The 20,692-nt window shown below is 35.4% G+C and overlaps 4 protein-coding genes across 6 annotated transcripts; all 4 read left to right on the top strand.

The window, feature by feature from the left end:
* Positions 1 to 3,161: 3,161 nt before the first annotated feature.
* LOC117600698 (condensin complex subunit 2) lies at positions 3,162 to 5,180 on the top strand. The gene has a single exon (XM_034316441.2). It carries the CDS (start codon positions 3,162 to 3,164, stop codon positions 5,178 to 5,180), a length of 2,019 nt encoding a protein of 672 aa, XP_034172332.1.
* Positions 5,181 to 5,757: 577 nt separating this feature from the next.
* Positions 5,758 to 7,816, top strand: LOC117600700 (malate dehydrogenase, mitochondrial). The gene is made up of 3 exons (XM_034316445.2): positions 5,758 to 6,177; positions 6,278 to 6,664; positions 6,747 to 7,816. The coding sequence occupies exons 1-3, from the start codon at positions 5,758 to 5,760 to the stop codon at positions 7,119 to 7,121; spliced, it is 1,182 nt and encodes a 393-aa protein (XP_034172336.2). The 3' UTR covers positions 7,122 to 7,816.
* Positions 7,524 to 11,700, top strand: Lnpk (zinc-ribbon metal-binding protein lunapark). The gene is made up of 10 exons (XM_034316444.2): positions 7,524 to 7,929; positions 7,996 to 8,057; positions 8,591 to 8,632; positions 8,710 to 8,897; positions 8,981 to 9,167; positions 9,438 to 9,693; positions 9,818 to 9,979; positions 10,065 to 10,244; positions 10,311 to 10,394; positions 10,467 to 11,700. The coding sequence occupies exons 2-10, from the start codon at positions 8,031 to 8,033 to the stop codon at positions 10,556 to 10,558; spliced, it is 1,218 nt and encodes a 405-aa protein (XP_034172335.1). The 5' UTR covers positions 7,524 to 7,929; positions 7,996 to 8,030; the 3' UTR covers positions 10,559 to 11,700.
* Positions 11,701 to 11,836: 136 nt separating this feature from the next.
* Nacalpha (nascent polypeptide associated complex protein alpha subunit) lies at positions 11,837 to 14,187 on the top strand. 3 transcript variants are annotated; one of them, XM_034316447.1, is made up of 6 exons: positions 11,837 to 11,987; positions 12,746 to 13,010; positions 13,087 to 13,206; positions 13,409 to 13,504; positions 13,580 to 13,738; positions 13,935 to 14,187. In XM_034316447.1, exons 2-6 carry the CDS (start codon positions 12,756 to 12,758, stop codon positions 13,947 to 13,949), a joined length of 645 nt encoding a protein of 214 aa, XP_034172338.1. In that variant the 5' UTR covers positions 11,837 to 11,987; positions 12,746 to 12,755; the 3' UTR covers positions 13,950 to 14,187. The 3 variants fall into 3 exon arrangements, with proteins under 3 accessions (XP_034172338.1, XP_034172339.1, XP_034172337.1); XM_034316448.2 differs by lacking the exon at positions 11,837 to 11,987 and adding an exon at positions 12,089 to 12,294; XM_034316446.1 differs by lacking the exon at positions 11,837 to 11,987 and adding an exon at positions 12,277 to 12,302.
* The last annotated feature ends 6,505 nt before the right edge of the window (positions 14,188 to 20,692 follow it).

The following is a 20,692-nucleotide window of genomic DNA, read 5'->3' as shown; positions in this document are numbered from 1 at the left end:
GGAGACCAGGTCCCCAGCCTGGCTCCATGCGGCGCCACTTCAGATTTCTTATATCCCTGCCTTCTGCATATTCCTGCAACCCTTACATCCCCGCATTACCAAAATTCCTTCCTACTTTACATCCCTACAACCCTTCCATTGTTGCAGCCCTTATATCCCAGCATAACAAAATTCTATTCATCCCAACATTCATTTCATCCCAACATTCATTTCATCCCTACATTCTTTTCATCCCTACATTCTTTTCATCCCTACATTCCTTTCATCCCTACATTCCTTTCATCCCTACATTCCTTTCATCCCTACATTCGTTTAATCCCTTCATTCATTTCATCCATTCATTCCTTTCATTCCAACATTCCTTTCATCCCTACATTCCTTTCATCTCTACAGTCTTCTCATCCCTACATTTCTTTCATCCCTTCATTCTTTTCATCCATTCATTCTTTTTATCCCAACATTCCTTTCATCCCTACATTCCTTTCATCTCTACAGTCTTCTCATCCCTACATTTCTTTCATCCCTTCATTCTTTTCATCCATTCATTCTTTTTATCCCAACATTCCTTTCATCCCTCCATCCCTTATATCCCTGTAAACATTATAATAAATATATTATAAACGCTGCTTCGAGTAAAGGTAAGTAAAGGTAAGTTAGTTTTTCGCCAAAAATTTTGCAAAATTTAGTTCCATTTTTCGCCGCCAGAGGGCGCTGTACCGACCTGAAAATTTTAGTTCACATTTTTGCCGCCAGAGGTCCAAAATTCGAGCAAGCTTTAGTTCCTTTTTCCAAAACCAGATGGCGCTGATTCGACATCGAAATTTTAGTTCACATTTTTGCCGCCAGAGGGCCAAAATTCGAGCCAGCTTTAGTTCCTTTTTCCAAAACCAGATGGCGCTGATTCGACATCGAAATTTTAGTTCACATTTTTGCCGCCAGAGGGCCAAAATTCGGGCAAGCTTTAGTTCCTTTTTCCAAAACCAGATGGCGCTGATTCGACATCGTAAGTTTAGTTCGAATTTTTGCCGCTAGGGGGCGCTATTTTTCCGAGCTTTTCGTGAAAATCTCGAAAAACAGCGCCCCCTAGCGGCAAAAATTTGAACTAAATTTTCGATGTCGAATCAGCGCCATCTGGTTTTGGAAAAAGGAACTAAAGCTTGCCCGAATTCTGGCCCTCTGGCGGTAAAAATGTGAACTAAATTTTTCAGGTCGGTACAGCGCCCCCTAGCGGCGAAAAAGGGAACTAAATTTATACGTAAATATGTAAGGGATGCAACGATGTAAGGGCTACATAGGTGTAAGGGATGTTGAGATGTAAGGGATGAAGAGATGAAAAGAATGTAGGGATGAAAGGAATGTTGAGATGAAAAGAATGTAGGGATGAAAGGAATGTTGGGATGAAAGGAATGTTGAGATGAAAAGAATGTAGGGATGAAAGGAAAGTTGGGATGAAAAGAATGAAGAGATGAAAGAAATGTAGGGATGAAAAGAATGTAGGGATGAAGAGAATGTAGGGATGAAAAGAATGTAGGGATGAAAAGAATGTAGAGATGAAAAGAATGTAGGGATGTAAGGGATGCAGTGATGTAATGGATGCAGATGTGTAAGGGATACAGAAATGTAAGGGATGTAGAGATGTAAGAGATGCAGAGATATAAGGGATGAAAAAATGTAAATGACGCCCTGGTATAAGAAATGCTGGAATATACGAGATATAGAAATATAGGGAATGCAGGAATATAAGATGTTTGATGTATGTTTGGCATGTAGATCCGCACTCCTCGGCGGTCGCTAGAGGACTGAAGGGATTTCAGTTCGGTCGAAGTCGAACGTTTAATAACGGTGCCGCAGCCAGCAGGCTTCGCAGTAATGTTGCAAAGCGAGAAACCTGGATTATGCGTTTTGCAACAATGTACTTAGCTTTACTCGAATCAGTGACTGTAAATAATTTTTTTTTATTACGTGGGGAAATCTTGCATAAGACCGCCCACCGACCCCTGGGGGCGGTCGGCGGGGGAGTGTCAGATTCCTACTGACTAAAACCCCACGGCGACCGATACTGGCACTAGAGGAAGGCACCGAGACCTTATGTATGGTACTGCGGGGCCCTCCACGCCTGGCACACTGGTGCCCATCTCGAGTGCCTAGCATGTGGCCGACACCGGGGGTCGCACCCTGTGCCGATTCTCCTCGGACCGCGATTACGGGCGTCTAATAAATTTTTCGGTCTTGTACTGATTTTTACTAATTTCTAAAAGTATAGAAATGATTTGGAGGTGTAGTAAAACAGAGACTGGTAGAGCAGACACGATTATCATACCAATTGTGTTCTGCAGATTCGAATTTTATTTCACTTCGGGGTGTCTGTGACCCCAAAAGTTATAATCCCTCGGGTACAAAGGTGTGTTCAGTCTTTTTGTTTCTGTAGTTACTGCACCTTATTTAGCAATGCTGCCAATAGTATGGAAAATCATATGCATTTTCGTTTTTATAAAAATTAATACAAGTAAACTTTCGTTTATTTACACTAAGCTGTTAGCATTTTACAGCGCTTAGCATTTATAAAAATGTATACATAATAATAAGTATATATTAATTAAAAATGAAGTTGAATTATTATTGTTCAAATAAAATGCTTTTATGAACACTTTCACGTTCAAAATGATTTGAATTTGTGTCATTTTCTGTTGCATTCGACGAAATCTATTGAAGCAAACAAAAGTTAAAAGACCCATACGTATTTTATGTGTTTGTTCTTATGAATTTTGTACCAGATGGAAAATCAGGTGTGATATAATAAAATTTACATATATTTTAATAAAAGTACTCTTGAGATTTCATGCATCGCCCAACTTTTGTTATGTTGTTTTTAGGATCTTATAAAAAAATTGAAGGTGCTCCGTCAAGTACAATACGAATTACAACAATATTATTCGTTATTAAGATTTGTAAGGACTGATCTAGAGAAGATAATAAATAACTTTAGTTCGCTAAGTGGTAAAATATTTAATTTATTAACTAATGGAAGTTAACATAAAACTGTGTATTATAGTTTGTTAAAGTAATTCAACTCCTAAGTTAAGAATCTTTGTTTTAGATAAAAAATCCATGCATTAAAGATATAGAGTTCAATAATATAAGTACTTACATAAATTTGAAAAATGAATGACCTTAAAAGTAAAGAAAACATGCCATTAGGAGCTTTGGCATCACCTTCACGAAGAAAATCTGTTCTTCTGCAAAATACATTAACTCCTATTTTGATAGAGAACAATGATGAAGCAGAACGATTAGCTCTACGTCATGAAATGAATGCTACTTCTTCCCCTATAAGCAATGTAAGTGTAAATAATAAACGTAGATCTTTGGGTCTTGGCTTCTTAGCTCAGATGTCAGCACCTGAAATAACAAAACATATAAGTGACTGCATAAAATTAAATACTGAAAATAAGATTAATACTAAAAATGCATTTAGTCTTGAAATGATTGATTTCATGACCTATATGATAAGCAAGAAAGATGCCAATATGACTAATCTGCAAGTAGCTAGCACATCTTTAGATGTAAGCACCAAAATTTATGGTTTTCGTGTAGATAGTGTTCATACAGAAATAATGAAAATGTCTGGCGGATTAGATAGACATGAAGATGGGGGCCCAGTTAACGATACACAAGCGCAGATTAATAGTGAACAAGAAAACGAAGCAGATAATCTACATAAACTAAGTAAAAAGAAGAAGAAAAGAAATAAACAAAAAATCTTTGAAACAGTGAATAATTTAAGAGGAACAATTGAAACTATAAAACCTTCATTATGGATGAGAGAAGATCATGATGTGCAAACTACAAATGCATTGTATCAAGTAATGTTGCCCAACCATGCAAATTCTCAATTCTATTTACATCCATACAACGATGTTATTGTTGATATCATAGAACACAAAGTGAACAGTGAATGCATAAAAGAATCTATTCCAAAGATGGAAGACTTTTCTGAATTGCAAACATGTCCACCTTTGGTTAGTTTTGAATTTCTTAATTGGTCCGGTAACGATGAAGTAGAAGAAAACGAGGGTGTACAATCAGAAGAAAATAATGAAAATGAATTTCAGTTTAACTTAGATGCTAGTTTACCATCTGAAGATGAAGTAATCCATACTGATATGAATTATTTAGATATGCAAGATGAAGAAGAAACTGTGGACCAATGTGTTGATGCTCAGAGAGCAGAAACAAAGATTATAGATCTATGTAAAGTTGTGTCTAATTGTGGTGTAACTAAAATGTCTGAATACTCTTTTCTTCATAGAAATATGAATATACACTGGGCTGGCCCATCTCATTGGAAAATAAATAATTTTAGAAATCTCGTTGAACGTAGTAAAATCATTGAGAAATGTCATGAACAACCAGCTAGAAGGAAAAGAGAAATTGAACTCAAGTATGATGATAAAACAAAAGAATTTATAGAAACAATGTTTGTACTGTCTCGTTCTAATATGAAATCAGAAGGTGCCAGAACAGAGTGGCTAGAAGAAAGAATTACTTTGCCAGTGGATACACATTATGATATTACATGTACTAACAAACTGTATCTTCATAAATTGATAGATTTAAGTCTAAAAAAAAGCGATGAATTAAATGCTACTCATATATCTGATATAGAGGATTATGATTACAATAATGAGAATGATACATCGAATTATTGTCCTTCTGTACCTAATAACGATTATGAGACATGTGGAGACAATGTTAATGAAAATGAATGCAATATTGAAACTGGGTTGCAACCAGAAATTCAAGCTCTAACTGAAAATAATCTAGTTGCTGTTCCTAAATTAACAAATAAAATACCTATTGCATTTAGTGTCCAAGCAAAAAGAATTGATATGAGACAACTGAAAAAGTCCATCTGGAAGAGTCTAACAATGAAAACAGATAATTCAACAGTACAAGAAAAGAATACACAAAATGCAGTAGAAGAAGAAGAAGATAAAATGAACGGGAGCAAAGATTTTATCAAAATTTATAAAACATTACCGAATATGTTAACAAAAACTAATATAGAAGCACTGAGTTTTCCTATTTCCTTTGTCTCTTTGTTGCATTTAGCAAATGAAAAAACATTGAAAATACGATCTCTTCCTGATATGTCTGAGCTTATTGTAGAAGCGGATTAAATGTATCTATACTATAATCGAACCTTTTATCATGAAAGTGAAGCAATTTATTTAATTTGATATTATTTTTATTTTAATTAAATTTGCCCCATTTTCATAATAGGTGGTTCAATTAATAATTAGAGTTATTAATTACATATAAGCAAATCTACTTTTCACATTTGTATATTAATATTATTAATACTAAAAATACATAAAATGTATATTACACAAAATGTTTCAATTTCCTATTTCTTTGTTGCTTATGTTAATACTTTTAATATTATCGTATGTAATACAACATAAAAATAAACAAAATACTTAATTTTGTAATTATTTGAAAATAACTATATTCCTGTTACAGATATTAAAACACAACATGCACCTACTGGTGTATGTTTAAGATTAAGGTTAAGATTTAGACTATTTACATCCTTTGATGGAAGAATAAAAAAATACAGTCATTCAATTGTTTTTTATATTTAATGATTATGTATATATATATATGTATATCTTTAACTTAAACTCATAACTTTTATGAAAATTTATCTTCTTTCTATATTATCAATATCAGGAATGTTACAACAAATGATCGGGTATGATTGTAATACAACGATGCCTTTTGAAACCTATCGAGAAATCCATATCGCGCTGCCTTTACCGGAACATTTCAAATATATCAACTGGTGATAAAAAAGTTGAGAATACAGAAGACAAGAATAATGATAAAAAATTAGAAAAGAAAACTGATGCTTGCAGCACCAAGAAACCAGATTTTGATGGTTGGGATTATTTTCTGCCAGATCGTAAAGGTGATGTACAAGTTGCTATAATTGGAGGCAGTGATGCATCAATTTATGCAGCAGTACTTTTGAAACAATCTCGTTTGATAAAGCAAATACATCTGGTAGATACAAAAGGTTCATTAATGAGTGCAGTATTAGATGCGAATCATATCGATACGTCAACTCGTATAAAGTATTTTAAAAGAAGGAATCTAAAAGAGGCTCTGAAAGAAGTATGTTATTACTATGATTTTCTTCGAAATTTCATACATCTATAGAAATTAAAATACAAAATTTATTAATATCATTTTATTGTAAATGATTAATATCTAGACAAATATTATCGCATTAATGGACGAAACGAATCTAGATACAAAAGATTTAAATATCATATCTCAGTTTGAAGCTGCATCACTGTATGTGCATGAAATGGCTGAGAAAATGGTACGATTCAATTCAAATTCTTTGGTCGCCGTTTTCGCTAAACCGGTTACAGCTACACTTCCCATGGTATCAGAGGTCTACAAATATTCTGGATGGTGGGATCCAGACAGGATCATTGGTTCGACTGCTCTCGATCGCATGCGAATGGAAGCGATTACCGCGAATTTATTAGATTTGAATCCTGCTTTCTTATCGGTTCCAATGGTCGGTGGAGCCGATTCGAATAGCATTGTTCCGCTTTTATCACGAGCTAGTCCCATCAATGGATTCCCTATCGTATGAAAATACAATTATCTATATTAAATTTTCCTACTGAAGCAAACACTGCTTATAGTAATAGACAAACATTGCGTTATAGGCACAGCAAAAGATATTGTTGCAGTCTTTGCGTAATGCTGACAAAAAAATAGCAAATAATGGATCCAAAGGGCCATCATTGTCTAACGGCGTGGCTGCTGCTAAATTAATTCTTATGCTTGCTGGTGGACTTAGTGGATTTGAAAATATCATTTCTTCTGCTTATGTACGATCAAACGTATTACCGGTATGTCGGTTTTTTACAACTGAATTGCAGTTTGGGACAAGCGGGGTGATGAAAAATTTTGGTTTGCCTAAAATATCATCTTCGGAAATATCACTTGTTGAACAAGCGATTCCTTTGATTAACGAATGCATCGAAATGGCAATAAAAGCAGTTAAAAGTAATAGACATATTACAATGAAAAATACATAAATTAATTTCTTTTGTGTAGGACTAACATGAAGACCTATTCAAATAAAATTATACATTTCAATATTATTTTAATATAAAAATTAACTTTTTAATGTATATATAGTTTTGGAGGCCGTATATTTTCCTATGGAATAAAAATAGTAATATTAAAATATCGATCTATAGGTAATTGAGTAGAACACGTCAGCTCTATTTATGTATCTTCTAAAACGTTATACACCTAGCTGCATAAATATTATGTTCGTCGCTGTAATAACAGTTTGAAGAAAATTTATAATTAATATTTATTTCGCTAATTGCATTTCTTCCTTATCGGTATGTATGTACAGAAAGTGAGCTGTATGCATAGTGACAGTGACTACAGAACTTGTAGTCACTGATAATGAGTAATGGTGACTTGTGCCTCAGTTCGGTTTGCAGGTTCAAACGGAACGGTATTTCAATTCCGGTTAATTCTTTGTAAGAACGAGTATGAAGTGTTAATCGTTGCAATTCGATAATACACGATTTTAGTGAAAATCAAGATTATTTCTGTACACACTTTATTAGTTTGTCTACATAAAAGTGACAAATGAAATAAAGAATCCTCAACATCTGTTGATTCATCGACGTATTCTGATGTATAAGTCCACCGCGCGCCGAAAGAAAATACCAATTTTTTTTCAAACATGATGTCAAATCTCTGGTTATTACAATTCGGAAAGTGTTTATAGAAGATTTGATCTATAAATAACGCAACAAAACGGAGAAGAATTTAAATTTGGGTCGACTACGTCTACACACCGTCCGGCTAAGCTATTTTAAAATTGTACGAAACTCTTGTTTTGACACCTTACGTCCGAGCCGTTTTATTTTCTTTAATTCATTTTTACAGTTTACAGAGACCAATACTAAAATTTTAACGGCAACATGGGAATGATATTGTCAAGATTTCGAGTAAGTTTACATCGCTACTTATATGAATATTAATATTTTATCTTTTAGAGGTTAGCATTCTACCACATTGCACTTTTTTTTATAATACAGTTAGGAATAATGTCATACTATTTTAAGAATCCATTTATACCTTGTACCTTATGTTTCTTTAATGTTAAAATAAAATATAAATAAACATATATATTCACAATTGACAGGTTTTCGAGGTTAGGCGCGAAAATAAGATTTTAAATAAAGTATAGGTAGTGAAAACTATGTATGTAATTTTTTTATGAACACCATATCGTATGTAAAGTTCAGTGCTCTTTGATTTATAGTTCAAAATTTATATTAATCTGATTAAAATTTCTGATATTGAATGATTAATCAAAATTGACTAATAATTTATACAGTATAATTATACATTCCATAATTACCATTCAATGACTATGCATTAGTGCTATTTAAAACTTTCATGTCTAGATTGGAAATATGTAAAAAAAATATAATATCTACTATTATTATATGAAGATAAAATTTTGTTTACATTTCAGAAAAAGAAAACAACTATTGAAATATTAGAAAATCTTGATATGGTAAGAAATTGATATTTAAAAAAATATATATTTATGAGAAATATTTACAAAATTCATTGCAAATTTTGTTTTAACAGAAAATTAAAGAAATAGAGAGATATGGGCAAACTACAGAACAGAGACATAAAAAAATTGTTGGAACATTGATTCTATATAGTGTTATACTTTATATTGTAACAGCATTCATTTTTTACTTTTATTTCTTCCCAGCATCTTTATATGATCAAATATTTTATATCATTCCATTGTTAATTTTTCCAATTCTGTAAGTACGATATAAATTTTGTTTGTTGCTTCAAACAAAATTATTTGTTATTTATATATGAAATAAATATATAATTCCCACAGAATTTTGCTAACAAAAAAGATGGTAACATGGTATTACAAACGTAAAATTTCTGAAAATCAAGAAAAATTAAGTACCATGCAATCAGAGAAAAGGAAAATCTTAGATGAGGTTACAGAAACTGAAACATATAAAAAAGCTAAAGAAATTTTAATGAAGTTTGCTCCAGATCAATTAAGAATGACTCCTGTAAGTACAAAAGTAAATGTGACTTAAAAAGTAATTATATATACTTTAATAAGTTTGTTCATATTGCAATATGTTTTTCTATTTTTATTAATTTTTTTTTTTCTTTATTTTACAGTTATCTCCACAGGTTTGTATTTCATATACATTAAATAATTCCCTTATAACACGATTTGTATACAGGTGTAAACATTTCTTTTTGTGTAATAAGTTATTAAAAATAATTTTCAAAAGATTGGTGCAAAATTTGATGAAAGGAAACTTTTATTTTAGCCAACTTACAAGGTGTCACCATCACAAGAAACACCTCAGCGATTTAGCATGTCACAAAATGTAATATCCCCAATACCTGCTTCTGGGGAACTACGAAGAAGAGTAGTAACGAATCAAAATCAACCTCTAAATGTGCAAGGTGGTATGCCCACTAACACTGGCCCTGTCCCAATTGGCGTGGCTCCCATTCAGAATCCATCAAGTACTCCTTTCCAGAGTGGTGTTAGACCAGTTAATACCCCGGTCATGGGTTATCGTTAGTATTTTTAGGATTAAAATTATTTTTTAAATATTATTATTCCATCTTGTTATTCTTTTTTTTATTTGATATATACGCGTGCCGATAAATTACATAAATTATAAAGTTGATTATGTAACAGGATCACCATTACCTCGTCCAGTATTACCACGTGAAAGGAATTACTTAGATCGATTCATTGATTATTTAGTGGGAGATGGTCCATCAAATCGGTATGCGTTAATCTGCCGACATTGTGAATCGCACAATGGAATGGCATTAAAAGAAGAGTTTGAATACTTTGGTAAACATTTATCATAATCTATCAAAATAAATATAAAACTCAATTAAGGTATTAAATGCGTAAGATATATGCTTTTATGTTATAGGATTCAGATGTTGTTATTGCAACTTCTGGAATCCAGCAAGAAAACAGAAACCTTCTGCACCAAAATTGGAATATGATGTAACTTTTACTCATAATTTATCATCTCCTGATCAAATTTCTGCTACCGCAAACGCAGAAGACTCGAAACTTCCACAAGTTGAATCAACCCCATCAGATACAGGTTTGGATATACCTAACTTATTAAAAACGGCATAACAGGTATCAACATTAACAAAAATAATTTTAGATTCCGATATCGAAGTAGTTGAGAAACCTACCGAAATCCCGGAAGATCCTGAACATACTGAAAAACCAGTTGAAAATGAATGTGGTAAGAAGAGATGTCATTAAACACGTTTATAATATAACATGGTTTTAATGTAATATGTAACTATAATCTCAGATGAACCGGATGCTGCAAAGTCTGATGCAAAAGAGGAGGATAAGTCCGAAGAAAATGTTGAGAAAATGGATGTTGACGAATCGTTTTCCTAACACAAACACATTTCAAAGGAATTTGTGACAGAAAACCTTTTGTTATGAATCGTACTACAATTGTAGTACATAGATGTAGAGGTATAGATGTTTAACAAAAACGTAAATACTATATTACTCAAACAAGAATTTGGAAGCGAAAGGAAATAACATGATACTCGACAATAGATAGTAATATAGTATTTGCAGAAACCATATGAATACTATATTCTCATATTTGAATGAAAAATCATTCCAAATTGTTCTTGTCTAACTCTTGTTAGGATTTTGGGTAACTGCAGAATGAAGCAAAATGATCGAAAGTACTTAGAAAAGATATTATCAATACGATATCTTATTAATTCCCATAAGATTTTTGCTTCATCTACGCGTTACTTACAAAATCGTGAAATTTCATAATATATTGACAAATTTTTAGAAATCGTTTATTCTTCTAAAAATTTTAAATTATCTGAAGCATTATAAAAATGCCCACGTTGAAAATTGTAGTCAATAATGCGTTTCAATCAAGACTGCTTATCTCGTCAATAGTGGACATTAGTATATTTATATTAGAAAAAATTACTCTTTTTTTTGTTTTTCGTGATATTTGATTTTTTTTCTTATACCAATTTAAATCTCGAATAATTTATGTTCTCGTTTTTCCTTTTTAATAGATTTGTGTTGTCTTGTAAACTCACAGATTTAGTGCTCCACTATATCATTAGATCGATTACTGGTTTAATGTTACGTTATAGAAGGTATGAATACTTTTTATATTCATAATTTGTATAAAAGAAAAAAAAAAGAAAGAAGAAAGTAGTACGTTGAACTGTTTCTTATTGCAATCTTTTCTAACATAAGTATTGTTGTGATAGTAACACGTATTATCTGTTTCAGTAATATTTATTACAAGCGAAAGCAATGTATATATGTATTAGAAAAAAAAAAAATCGGCGTTTATTAAAAAATACAATAGCTTTGGCTAGTTTTTACTTTTCACTATCTATTAAAATTAAAACATTCTATTTTCTTTTAAATTATTTATGTTTAAAAACTTAATATGGCGTGCGAAATATAAATAAATTGATATTTTGTATTTATGAGATGCAAAAAAAATCATTTTAATGATTACTACGGAAAATATACATTTTTAATGACGATACATGTTAGTACTTTTTTTGTCTCATGATTGAATAAATTTATAGCGAGAATTGTAGAACTTTTAATAAATGAAATAATTTTTTATTAGGAGAATGAGTTTCATAAAACAATGATACTTTCCTTCTCCCTTTACGTAGCCAATTGCGGGTGCTGATTTAACAAAGCGCTTACTGGCGCCTTGCGTTCGGAAAAGTAATGAACCTATGCTCGTTCGGGCACATGTGTGAATTGGTCTCAGTTTACATGGTAAAAATAGTGCTCGTTCGACGACGGATTATCGTTTGAGGTAAATCTAACGATTTTTTCGACATCGTTTTGCAACGATAGTAAAAGAGCGCGAATATCGGGAAAGAAGAATCTAATGTAATTTCCCGTGCAAATCATATTGCGTGATATGTTCTATTGTCAACGGTGAACATACGAAATGTTTGTGCCTCGACGATTTTTACTCGCACAATTCACTGTGCATAATATCAATATAAAACATCGTATAAAGCATACAGAGAAATAGAGAACATGTTGCTCGTATCTAATAGAAAGTCCATAAATGTGCTGTGATCGCTAAGCATAAGTAATGAAGAATATTACTGATGGTATTTTCGCAAGTATTTTTTGACTACCTTTAGTGGGCGCCATAACAACGTCCATTTGTCTTGTGATAATCATTGTGGAATAAGTGTTTATTCTGTCTGTCCAATTATTTTATATTCATTAGTAAACTTTCACCCTATCAATACATTTTATCAGTGTTTTATTTATATTTCTTAAACTGCGTATTTTAGATTATACTGTGGTCAAAACTCTAAGGCGGGGCGTACTTTGTTAACCCGGTATTAAACACGTGCGATCAATTGCCGTAGAATGGTTCTGATTTAGTTAAATTAAAAATGTAAAATATATTAAATGTAAACGGAAATATTAAATGTTAATAATTTGCATTAATTGTATTTTGGAAATTTCTGTATGTATCAGATATACCTGTATGTGGTATGTAATAAAGAATATTAAAATATAAGAAGTACCTGATTTAATCATCTGTTGTAGATCAATCAACATGCCTGAATTAACTGAACTTGACAAAGCTGCGAGCTCTGAACCTAGCAAGGTTGAAGCAACAGCAGCAGGATCTGGTACTGACTCAGACTCGGATGACACCCTTCCAGATTTGGATGATGGAGGTGCCGGTGGCACTGTGGGTTTCTCAGCGACAACTGTCACTGGTCTTCCCATTGATATGGTTTCTAAGGCAAAACAAAGTCGAGGGGAGAAAAAAGCAAGAAAGCTTATGAGCAAATTAGGATTAAAACCTGTATGTTTTACATATTCAATATATTAGGAGTTTAAAACATAATTGTATAATATAATTTATTTTCTGTTGTTTGTAGGTTCAAGGTGTTAACAGAGTAACTATTCGAAAATCAAAGAATATTCTCTTTGTAATTAACAAACCAGATGTACTGAAGAATCCAGCATCAGATACTTACATAGTATTTGGTGAGGCAAAGGTAAAATTTTTAAATTATACGTTAAATTTGTATATAATAAAATTAGTATTTTGTATAAATGATGATCCTTATAGTTTTGCATAATATAAGCTGAGAAACTTTGTAGAAAAATTCCTTGGCAGACTGATACTTTTAGTAGTAGTAATATTTTTTAGAGTATTATTTTATGATCTTCAATTACTAATAAAACTCTTTCTTGTAGATTGAAGATCTTAGTCAGCAAGCTCAGGTAGCAGCAGCTGAGAAATTCAAAGAACCACCAGTTATTCCAGCAACTGAAGCTGGCGGTAGTACTACGGTAAAATATTTTATTTTATTATTTTAATTGGCAATTTTATTCTAATTTTTAATATCTGAAATTGGTATCTTCAAGGTCGTCGCGCCGATACAGGAAGAATCGGAGGAAGAGGTCGATGAAACGGGTGTTGAAGAAAAGGATATTGACTTAGTAATGACTCAAGCCAATGTATCTCGAGGGAAGGCTATTAAAGCTCTCAAAAATAATCAAAATGATATTGTCAATGCTATTATGGTAAGTTTTTAAACGAAATGTTTAAACAAGTCTTTCTGAAAGTATGATATGATGATTGATGCAATGGTTTCGCATTTATCATCAGAATGAAAATGTTGTTGAAAACACCTTGGCAGACTGATAAGCTATCTTTATAGCTAAAATTATTGCTTCATGTAAAATTCAAGAATTTACGCCTCTGTTCTGTATGTTTCAGGAATTGACAATGTGATGAACCTGCTTAGAAATAGGGTGCGCTACGTCGTAGCTCGCGTTGTGAGGTCATTTATTTTATCATCTGCATCATCAGGGAAAACATCATCCTTCTTTTTGTCTCATTACATTGAATTGTTAAGCTCGAATACCAGGAGATCAGAGTTCGCACGGAGACCGTGATGCTTGTCTCAAACAAATCCACATGTATATACATAATTCACATGAAACAAAATAAATACACTAAGGTCACACTATGTTTGTTGTTTGTTATTTAATAAGCGTACCAATTAAAAATCAGATTCGTTAACATTACATAATTCAACTATGTGGGAGCCAAGGGGGTGAGATTAAACACAACCATAAGTCCTAGTCAAAACAATTTAACCTTTTACTTTATTAGGAACGAACGTGTCTTCGCTGCGGACTACGCGCCGAGCGCCGACCTTCTCTCACGGACGTCGGGGAACGAACTGCGGCGTAAGCGCAGCCGTGCTGCGTCGATCTCCCCACTCCTTCACCTCACAGGAGCGGGAGAACGTCTCGTAACAACTAAGGGAGCACTAGCGCCATCTATTAAAGAGTGGCGGAAACTATTTGATAATTTACCGACTGCTGTCGGTAAGTCGATAAGTAGTTTCCGCTGTGTTATCCTGTATCGGAAAATCGGTGGTAACTTATCGAGTAGTTTGAGCCGCTTTTGAAGAGATGGCGCTGGGGTCGAATTTTAAAAATATTTAATTTACGGCGGACTTTATTAAAATCTAAATTTGTTAAACAATTAGTTTAATACTTTTGCGGTCTTTTGTTGATTTTGAATGATTTTTACAAATAGAATCAAACGGAGTCGAAATTCTCTTTTCAGTTGTTAGATGGCAGATCATTTTTAATGCCATCAAATGACATATTTAAAAATTTTGATTTCAACATTATAAATGAACAAGGGATACGGAGATACAGCGATTTTAGTGGTAGTCCCCGCGAGGGGACTATAAAAAGAATGAAGAAATAAATATCTGCTAAGGGAGGCCTTGCTCTATAAAGAGGAGTAGGATAATAAATAGTTAGGGAGCGTGGGTCTTGGCCCATAAAGAAGGATAAAATAATTAATAACTGAAAGGGGTGGCCTTGGCCTATAAAGAGAGATAAAATTATATAAATAACTGGAACAAGTGAAATAAAAGGGGTTCTCGGCTGAGGCCCAGAACAGGGATACAATCATAAATGTTATTTCCCTTCGATGAGCTTATTTAATAAGCAAAGAAAATAAGTAAAGCAAATTAAATAAACTCCGAAAAGAAATTAGAGGACGATTATTATTCTAGTTGTGCCTTTTTCATACGGACCTAATTGCATCCAGGGGTATCAGGGACCCCGCTGCACCAATGACGCCCTCTAAATACCGACCTAACATGACATGATTTGATTTCTCGCGAGAGTGCCGTACTTTAGGGACTTTATACACTTTATACGCGCAATTTTAATCTTAACTTTAACCTGTTTTGCCTTCCTATACTTTTGAGTCTCTTATCCTGTCCACTATGCTATACTTTTGTGTCTCGCTCTTATTCGCAATACAGTTTTCGTAGAATCTCCTTTACATCCCCCTTTTAGTCGCCTCTTACGACAGGCAGGGGATACCGTGGCCGTATTCTACTCCCCCCGAGCCACAGGGGGTTGATACCGACGTGATATCATTGTGGGGTGTCAGGGACCCCGGCGACTCCTGCGCACCGACCTAATATCATCTTGGGGTGTTAGGGACCCCGAAGCTAAGATGTGCGACTTATACTTTTTATAGGAAAATTGAAACCTTTCAAATTGAATGCGGTATCATTATTAGGATTCTATTGCACTCATCGAATCTTTTACAAGCGATATTAACTTGTTAAAATCGTTTATCATTCGATAAAAAGAAATTTTTGATTTTCCTATCTTCGCCACTCATTGCTATATAGCATAAGTGGGACTGTTTTTAAATTGTGCGAAGATATAAAATAAAAAAAAAAAACATAAAAAGAAGATTTGTACAATATTTTCAGCTTATTAAATTAATTACTTTAATGTAATTTTACATTTTCTTTTACTGCTATACAAATTAAACTGGTGTTATATTTTAATTACAAATGATAGCTTTGGAAGCAAAAGTTATGTTCCCGAAATAGTGGTAATTTTAATTACTTTAAAGTCGTCTATACTCTTTCACTGTTTTAAAGATCTAGCTTTTCATCTATTATTTCAATTCAACTTCCGTCAGTGCGGAAGTATTACAGAAACTTTTATAAGCCGTTTCGCGCACGTGTCACGGCGTACAGTAGCAAAAGGCGGGGGTGGAAAAAAGCGTGATATTAGAGCGTGGACGTGCCATCCTCTCTATCCAACCGAGAATCCGCTAATATTTGAGATTTCGGTCTCGTATATGACGCTACCTACGTGTGACATCTGGCAAGGATCTTAAGGCGCTTTATTGCCAACAAAGAAGCGTGTTCGCAATATTGTCACGTAATAAAAGGAGCACCGGGAAGGAAACACCTGCTGAACTCTAGTAATCGAATTTCCATTCGCTACGTCACAGTGAAAACGACACTTAACAATAAAACGTGTTAAGAAAAAAAAAAAAAAAAAAAAAGAATCGCAATAAGTGTTTAGAAGACTAACAAGTGTTCCATTAACGTTAATGAACCTCCAGTTTACGAGGCTCACTTCCGTTTTCATTTTGACGCACTCAAGCGTTGGAAAATTAAGCACCTAGATTAATTAAGTCACTTAAGGAACAAGTAATTTGTGTAAACTCGGCAACTTCTGTTGGTAACGTAATTGTCCATTCATTCTTAGAATTCTGGAGGATATTTTATAGAAGCTATGGTAGTTTCCGGGGGCCATTATTTAGTTCAAGTGTACCATTCTACTGTAATAGAAGATTAAATAAATAAAATATACTTACTTGCAATTTTATTCATCCCTTATGTAAAAAACAGTCTCTCATCAACTTGCGTTGATAAAAGTCTAGGGGTAGCGGAGAGGTTCCTATTTGGCCCTGGTCCGAGCCATGATGCGAGATGACAGTCTCTTTGTGCACGAGTTTATGAAGATGTCGCATCGAACGAACGCCGACCACGAGGACGTGCGAAGCGTTTACAAAACGCTTACGCGTATCACGGTCCGCGTACACATCGACGCCGACCCACATTATCTGATGGCACCGACATACGTCTTCGCTGTCAGCCGATCGTTAAAGGAACAATCAGACACGCCAGAGACGGATCGGCTGCCATGGACCTCTCTCCCTCCTCTTTCTCCTCCTGTCAGCCTCTTCATTCTTTACTATTTTTTTCCATTCTTTTTTTTTTTGTTCATTCTTCCGTTCGTGATCGGTCTCTTGATTCACGAGCATCCGTTTCGAACTTCCGCTTGTAACCACTTGACCGATCAGGAGGCAATTAACACGTTGTCTGCCGCGGTGAACGCGGAAGTACTTAGTCAGAGATAATAAAACGTTAATTAACGATCGTAAGATGGCTTGATTTTCGCGTTAAACGTACCTAATGTTATTTAAAAATTGTTTCTTGAAACCGTGTCGAAAATACAGAAGAAAGATGAAGGGGAAGAGAAGAAAGAAGAAGAGAATAAAGGATCCATCGAGCCATGTGGCAGGCGCAAACGGTGTGAGTAATGGCGTCGACCAATCGCTTCCAGGTCTTAAAACACGAACGCACCTCTTATCCCTCTCCCTTACGTATATCTCACCTCTTTCCCTCTCGCTATCAATCCTCTTCTCCTCTCCTTTCCACCGTGCGATGCGTATAATAACGAGCGAGCTATCATCAACGGGATCATTATCATCGATCGATCGACGGCCTTCATCCTCTTCTTCCTTTTTCCTCCTCGTCGTTGTGATGCTCGATAAGTGGCCCAGTATGCGCGCAGGGATGAAACGATTACAGGGAACGAGGGACAGTGAGATTGGCGAGGTTTAACGACGAAATTATACCGGCAACTCGGCCACGGTGTTGTCCATGAAGACGTAATATTTTTCTGCCGGCCGAAACCGATGGAACGTTTAACCCTCGATGATCGGAGCTCGCAGCGTGATTTTGCGGAGGACACGCGCGAGGCCGCGCTGCCTTTTCTCACCCTCTGGGCCATGATTCTCGTACCGGCGAATTAAGCAATGAAATTATCGTACGCTCTCCACCGTGAATATTTACTGCGCCTTGGAAACATGCTTGATAAATATTAATATGATCCTGCTGGAGGAGAAAGAGGAACAAAAGAGAGGATTAATGTGTTGCTTTTTTACAAGGTATGTCTCTTCTAATGGTTCTTCGAAATAAAATTGCAGTTTCGATCATGCTTAATTCAATTAATCGCGTTATTGGATAAAGTTCTCTGCGGAATCGAGGACAGAGAGGTAAGAGCATCGCTAAGGTTTCTCACAAATGGCTGCTACTTGGTTGTTTATTTCGACGGAAGTATAAGTTGCGTTTCAAGGTAGCGATTTGTTCCATTTTGCATGAAACGATATGCAAGTATATAAACTATAATTAGTTACATTGTTCCTTGAATTCTGAGTAAACGTGAAATTAGTACTTTAAGTCTCACGATCGGTGGATTCACTTCTTTAGATCGTCTTAGAAACCTAGACGAAGCGACGAGCAAGAAGCTGAAACTCTTAGCCAACAGGGTTACCTCCGCTTCCGTCGCTCTTCCAGATATTAACGCTCTTCCCGACGATCGAGGATTTCTTCTTTTTCAGCGTCGGATACGAACCGGATGATCGATGATCTAGAAACGAAGAAAACGATCGTCATTATTTTCTTTCCGCTCAACTTGCCACAAAATGATTTGCATTTAAGTTTTCTTCTGCAAATTAATTGCTCCTGATAAAATTTTAATTGCATTATACACTTCGTATTAAAAATCTATTCAATGCCAACAGAAAAGAATTCGTCACGCCCAGTCGGTTTCCCTTCAAAATTTCGGCTCCTTTGGAAACTAAACTACCAGGGTCGGTTCAATTTTGCGTCGAAACCGTGACCAACGTAAAAGTCACAATATTTAAGGCTGCGAACCGATCGCGAAACGAGGATCATTTTCCCCAACAACTTTTCAGGATGTTACCTGAGAAACGCGCGGCGCCTTTCAGCGTTCGCGTGACCAATCGCTGAAGCATAGCATTCACGATTTCACGTTTTCTCTGTTAAATATCTGACATTTTCCGCGTAGGGATGTTTGGATCGCAGGTACCTGTTTATTTTGAGGGCGGTTCGCAAGATTTTCTTTGGGACCAGGGAACCGCAGTTGTATCCTTTGATGAACATAAGGTTTTCATAAGTCATTGTGCATCTTTTTGAATTCAAAAAACATTCGAATATTAACATTTTTATTTTTCAGTATATAATACCTCGGAGGAATAAAAGGGACCGAAAGACATCTTCTGTCGAGTAATTACTCGAGGGGTCGGCAATGGGGGATCCCGAAGGAACGAGCGGATTACCGCGACCGCGGTTGGAAGTAGGTGGTTTAAAGGTTTTAGGTGTGCCGGACGGAGGTTCTCGAAGGGGAGGGTGAGGCGGAGGTGAGCAGTGCTTTACCTCTATATAGGCTGCCGTGACGTGTCCGTGGTGGGATAGCCGGCGCGAGAGCACTATATTACATCATTGGCGGCCATTTTGGACCACCCAAGTCGCTGTCAGAGCATAAAAAATATGAAGTTCTTTTAGGGCCGCCTTTTTTCCGTGCCGCCAGCGGCGCGGCTCTGCCGGATCGTACCGTAACGCAGAAAGGCGGCGCGAACGGAGAATAGAGAGAAGCTGAAGAGGAGCAACGATGAGAAAGAGACGGAGGACGAAGAGGCTGTTGGAAACAGGAGAGAACGAGATCGGATCGAGGTGGAGAGAATCGGATGGAAGAGGAAAGAGGATGCCGAAGAAGGGGGTGAAGGAGGTGATGAAGCGAAACCGAAGGTTGGAGAGAACTTTCGAAGGTTCCCCCGGAGGAAGGAGAGAAACGAGAGTACTCCGAGTAGCTACGGAACGAGGGATTTAGAAATTGAAGAAAACCCGTGGTGAAAGAAGAAACGCCTGTTCCGAGGGTAATAGAGTGGAAGAGAAGAATTGAAGAGGGTGGCGAGGCGCCACCTTGGAAAAGCGAGATGCCGATAACAGAGAGAACATGGTCGATGAAAATATATATATTTTCCTGGAAGATACGCGAGGAAATATGGGGTAACAATTGGAAAACAAAGGAGGTGCATCTTTATCTTATCTAATATAAATATCAATTCGAGATCATTAATAAATATGAAAAATTGAAGATTATAGTGAACATAATTAAAAATATTGATACTTTTAATAGCGTATCGGTACATCCTCTATAAATCGTGTATCAAGGAGCAACATTGGAGAACAATTGGAAAGGAAGATTGGTGCGCCAGAAGGGATCCACAATGTAGCAAGAATTTTTCTAGGCAATATTTTTAACTATTCTTAGAGAGTTAAATCGCAAGGCGGGTACGGGGCATGAAGGATAGTCCCGATTCATCACGGCGGAACAGAATGGAAGGGAACGAGGGAAGATAAGTAATCGTAGAGCTTAAAAAGCGCGGCACGGCGATGGCGGACGAAACGATGTAACCCCGGCTTAACTACATAAGTACATCTTTCTTTTACGTTCCTCGTGAGCAGAGCCCGCGGCCTCTCGTTTCTCTCCTCCTTCACCATCCCGTAGCCCTACCCTTTTCTTTGACCTATCCGATTATGC

This window comes from Osmia lignaria, chromosome 16, assembly GCF_051020975.1.
Source record: "Osmia lignaria lignaria isolate PbOS001 chromosome 16, iyOsmLign1, whole genome shotgun sequence".
Taxonomy (NCBI): Eukaryota; Metazoa; Arthropoda; class Insecta; order Hymenoptera; family Megachilidae; genus Osmia; species Osmia lignaria.
Note: the sequence above shows the minus strand (reverse complement) of the source record. Positions and strands in the feature narration are given on the sequence as shown.

Excerpts from the sequence above, each read along its gene's own strand:
- LOC117600698 (XM_034316441.2), top strand. The coding sequence starts at position 3,162 with ATGAATGACCTTAAAAGTAAAGAAAACATGCCATTAGGAGCTTTGGCA.
- LOC117600700 (XM_034316445.2), top strand. The coding sequence starts at position 5,758 with ATGATTGTAATACAACGATGCCTTTTGAAACCTATCGAGAAATCCATA. Across the intron at positions 6,178-6,277 it reads TAAAAGAGGCTCTGAAAGAA|ACAAATATTATCGCATTAAT; the intron begins GTATGTTATTAC and ends ATTAATATCTAG. Across the intron at positions 6,665-6,746 it reads CCATCAATGGATTCCCTATC|GCACAGCAAAAGATATTGTT; the intron begins GTATGAAAATAC and ends ATTGCGTTATAG.
- Lnpk (XM_034316444.2), top strand. The coding sequence starts at position 8,031 with ATGGGAATGATATTGTCAAGATTTCGA. Across the intron at positions 8,633-8,709 it reads TATTAGAAAATCTTGATATG|AAAATTAAAGAAATAGAGAG; the intron begins GTAAGAAATTGA and ends TTGTTTTAACAG. Across the intron at positions 9,694-9,817 it reads TACCCCGGTCATGGGTTATC|GATCACCATTACCTCGTCCA; the intron begins GTTAGTATTTTT and ends ATTATGTAACAG.
- Nacalpha (XM_034316446.1), top strand. Across the intron at positions 13,011-13,086 it reads GCAAATTAGGATTAAAACCT|GTTCAAGGTGTTAACAGAGT; the intron begins GTATGTTTTACA and ends TGTTGTTTGTAG. Across the intron at positions 13,505-13,579 it reads AAGCTGGCGGTAGTACTACG|GTCGTCGCGCCGATACAGGA; the intron begins GTAAAATATTTT and ends GGTATCTTCAAG.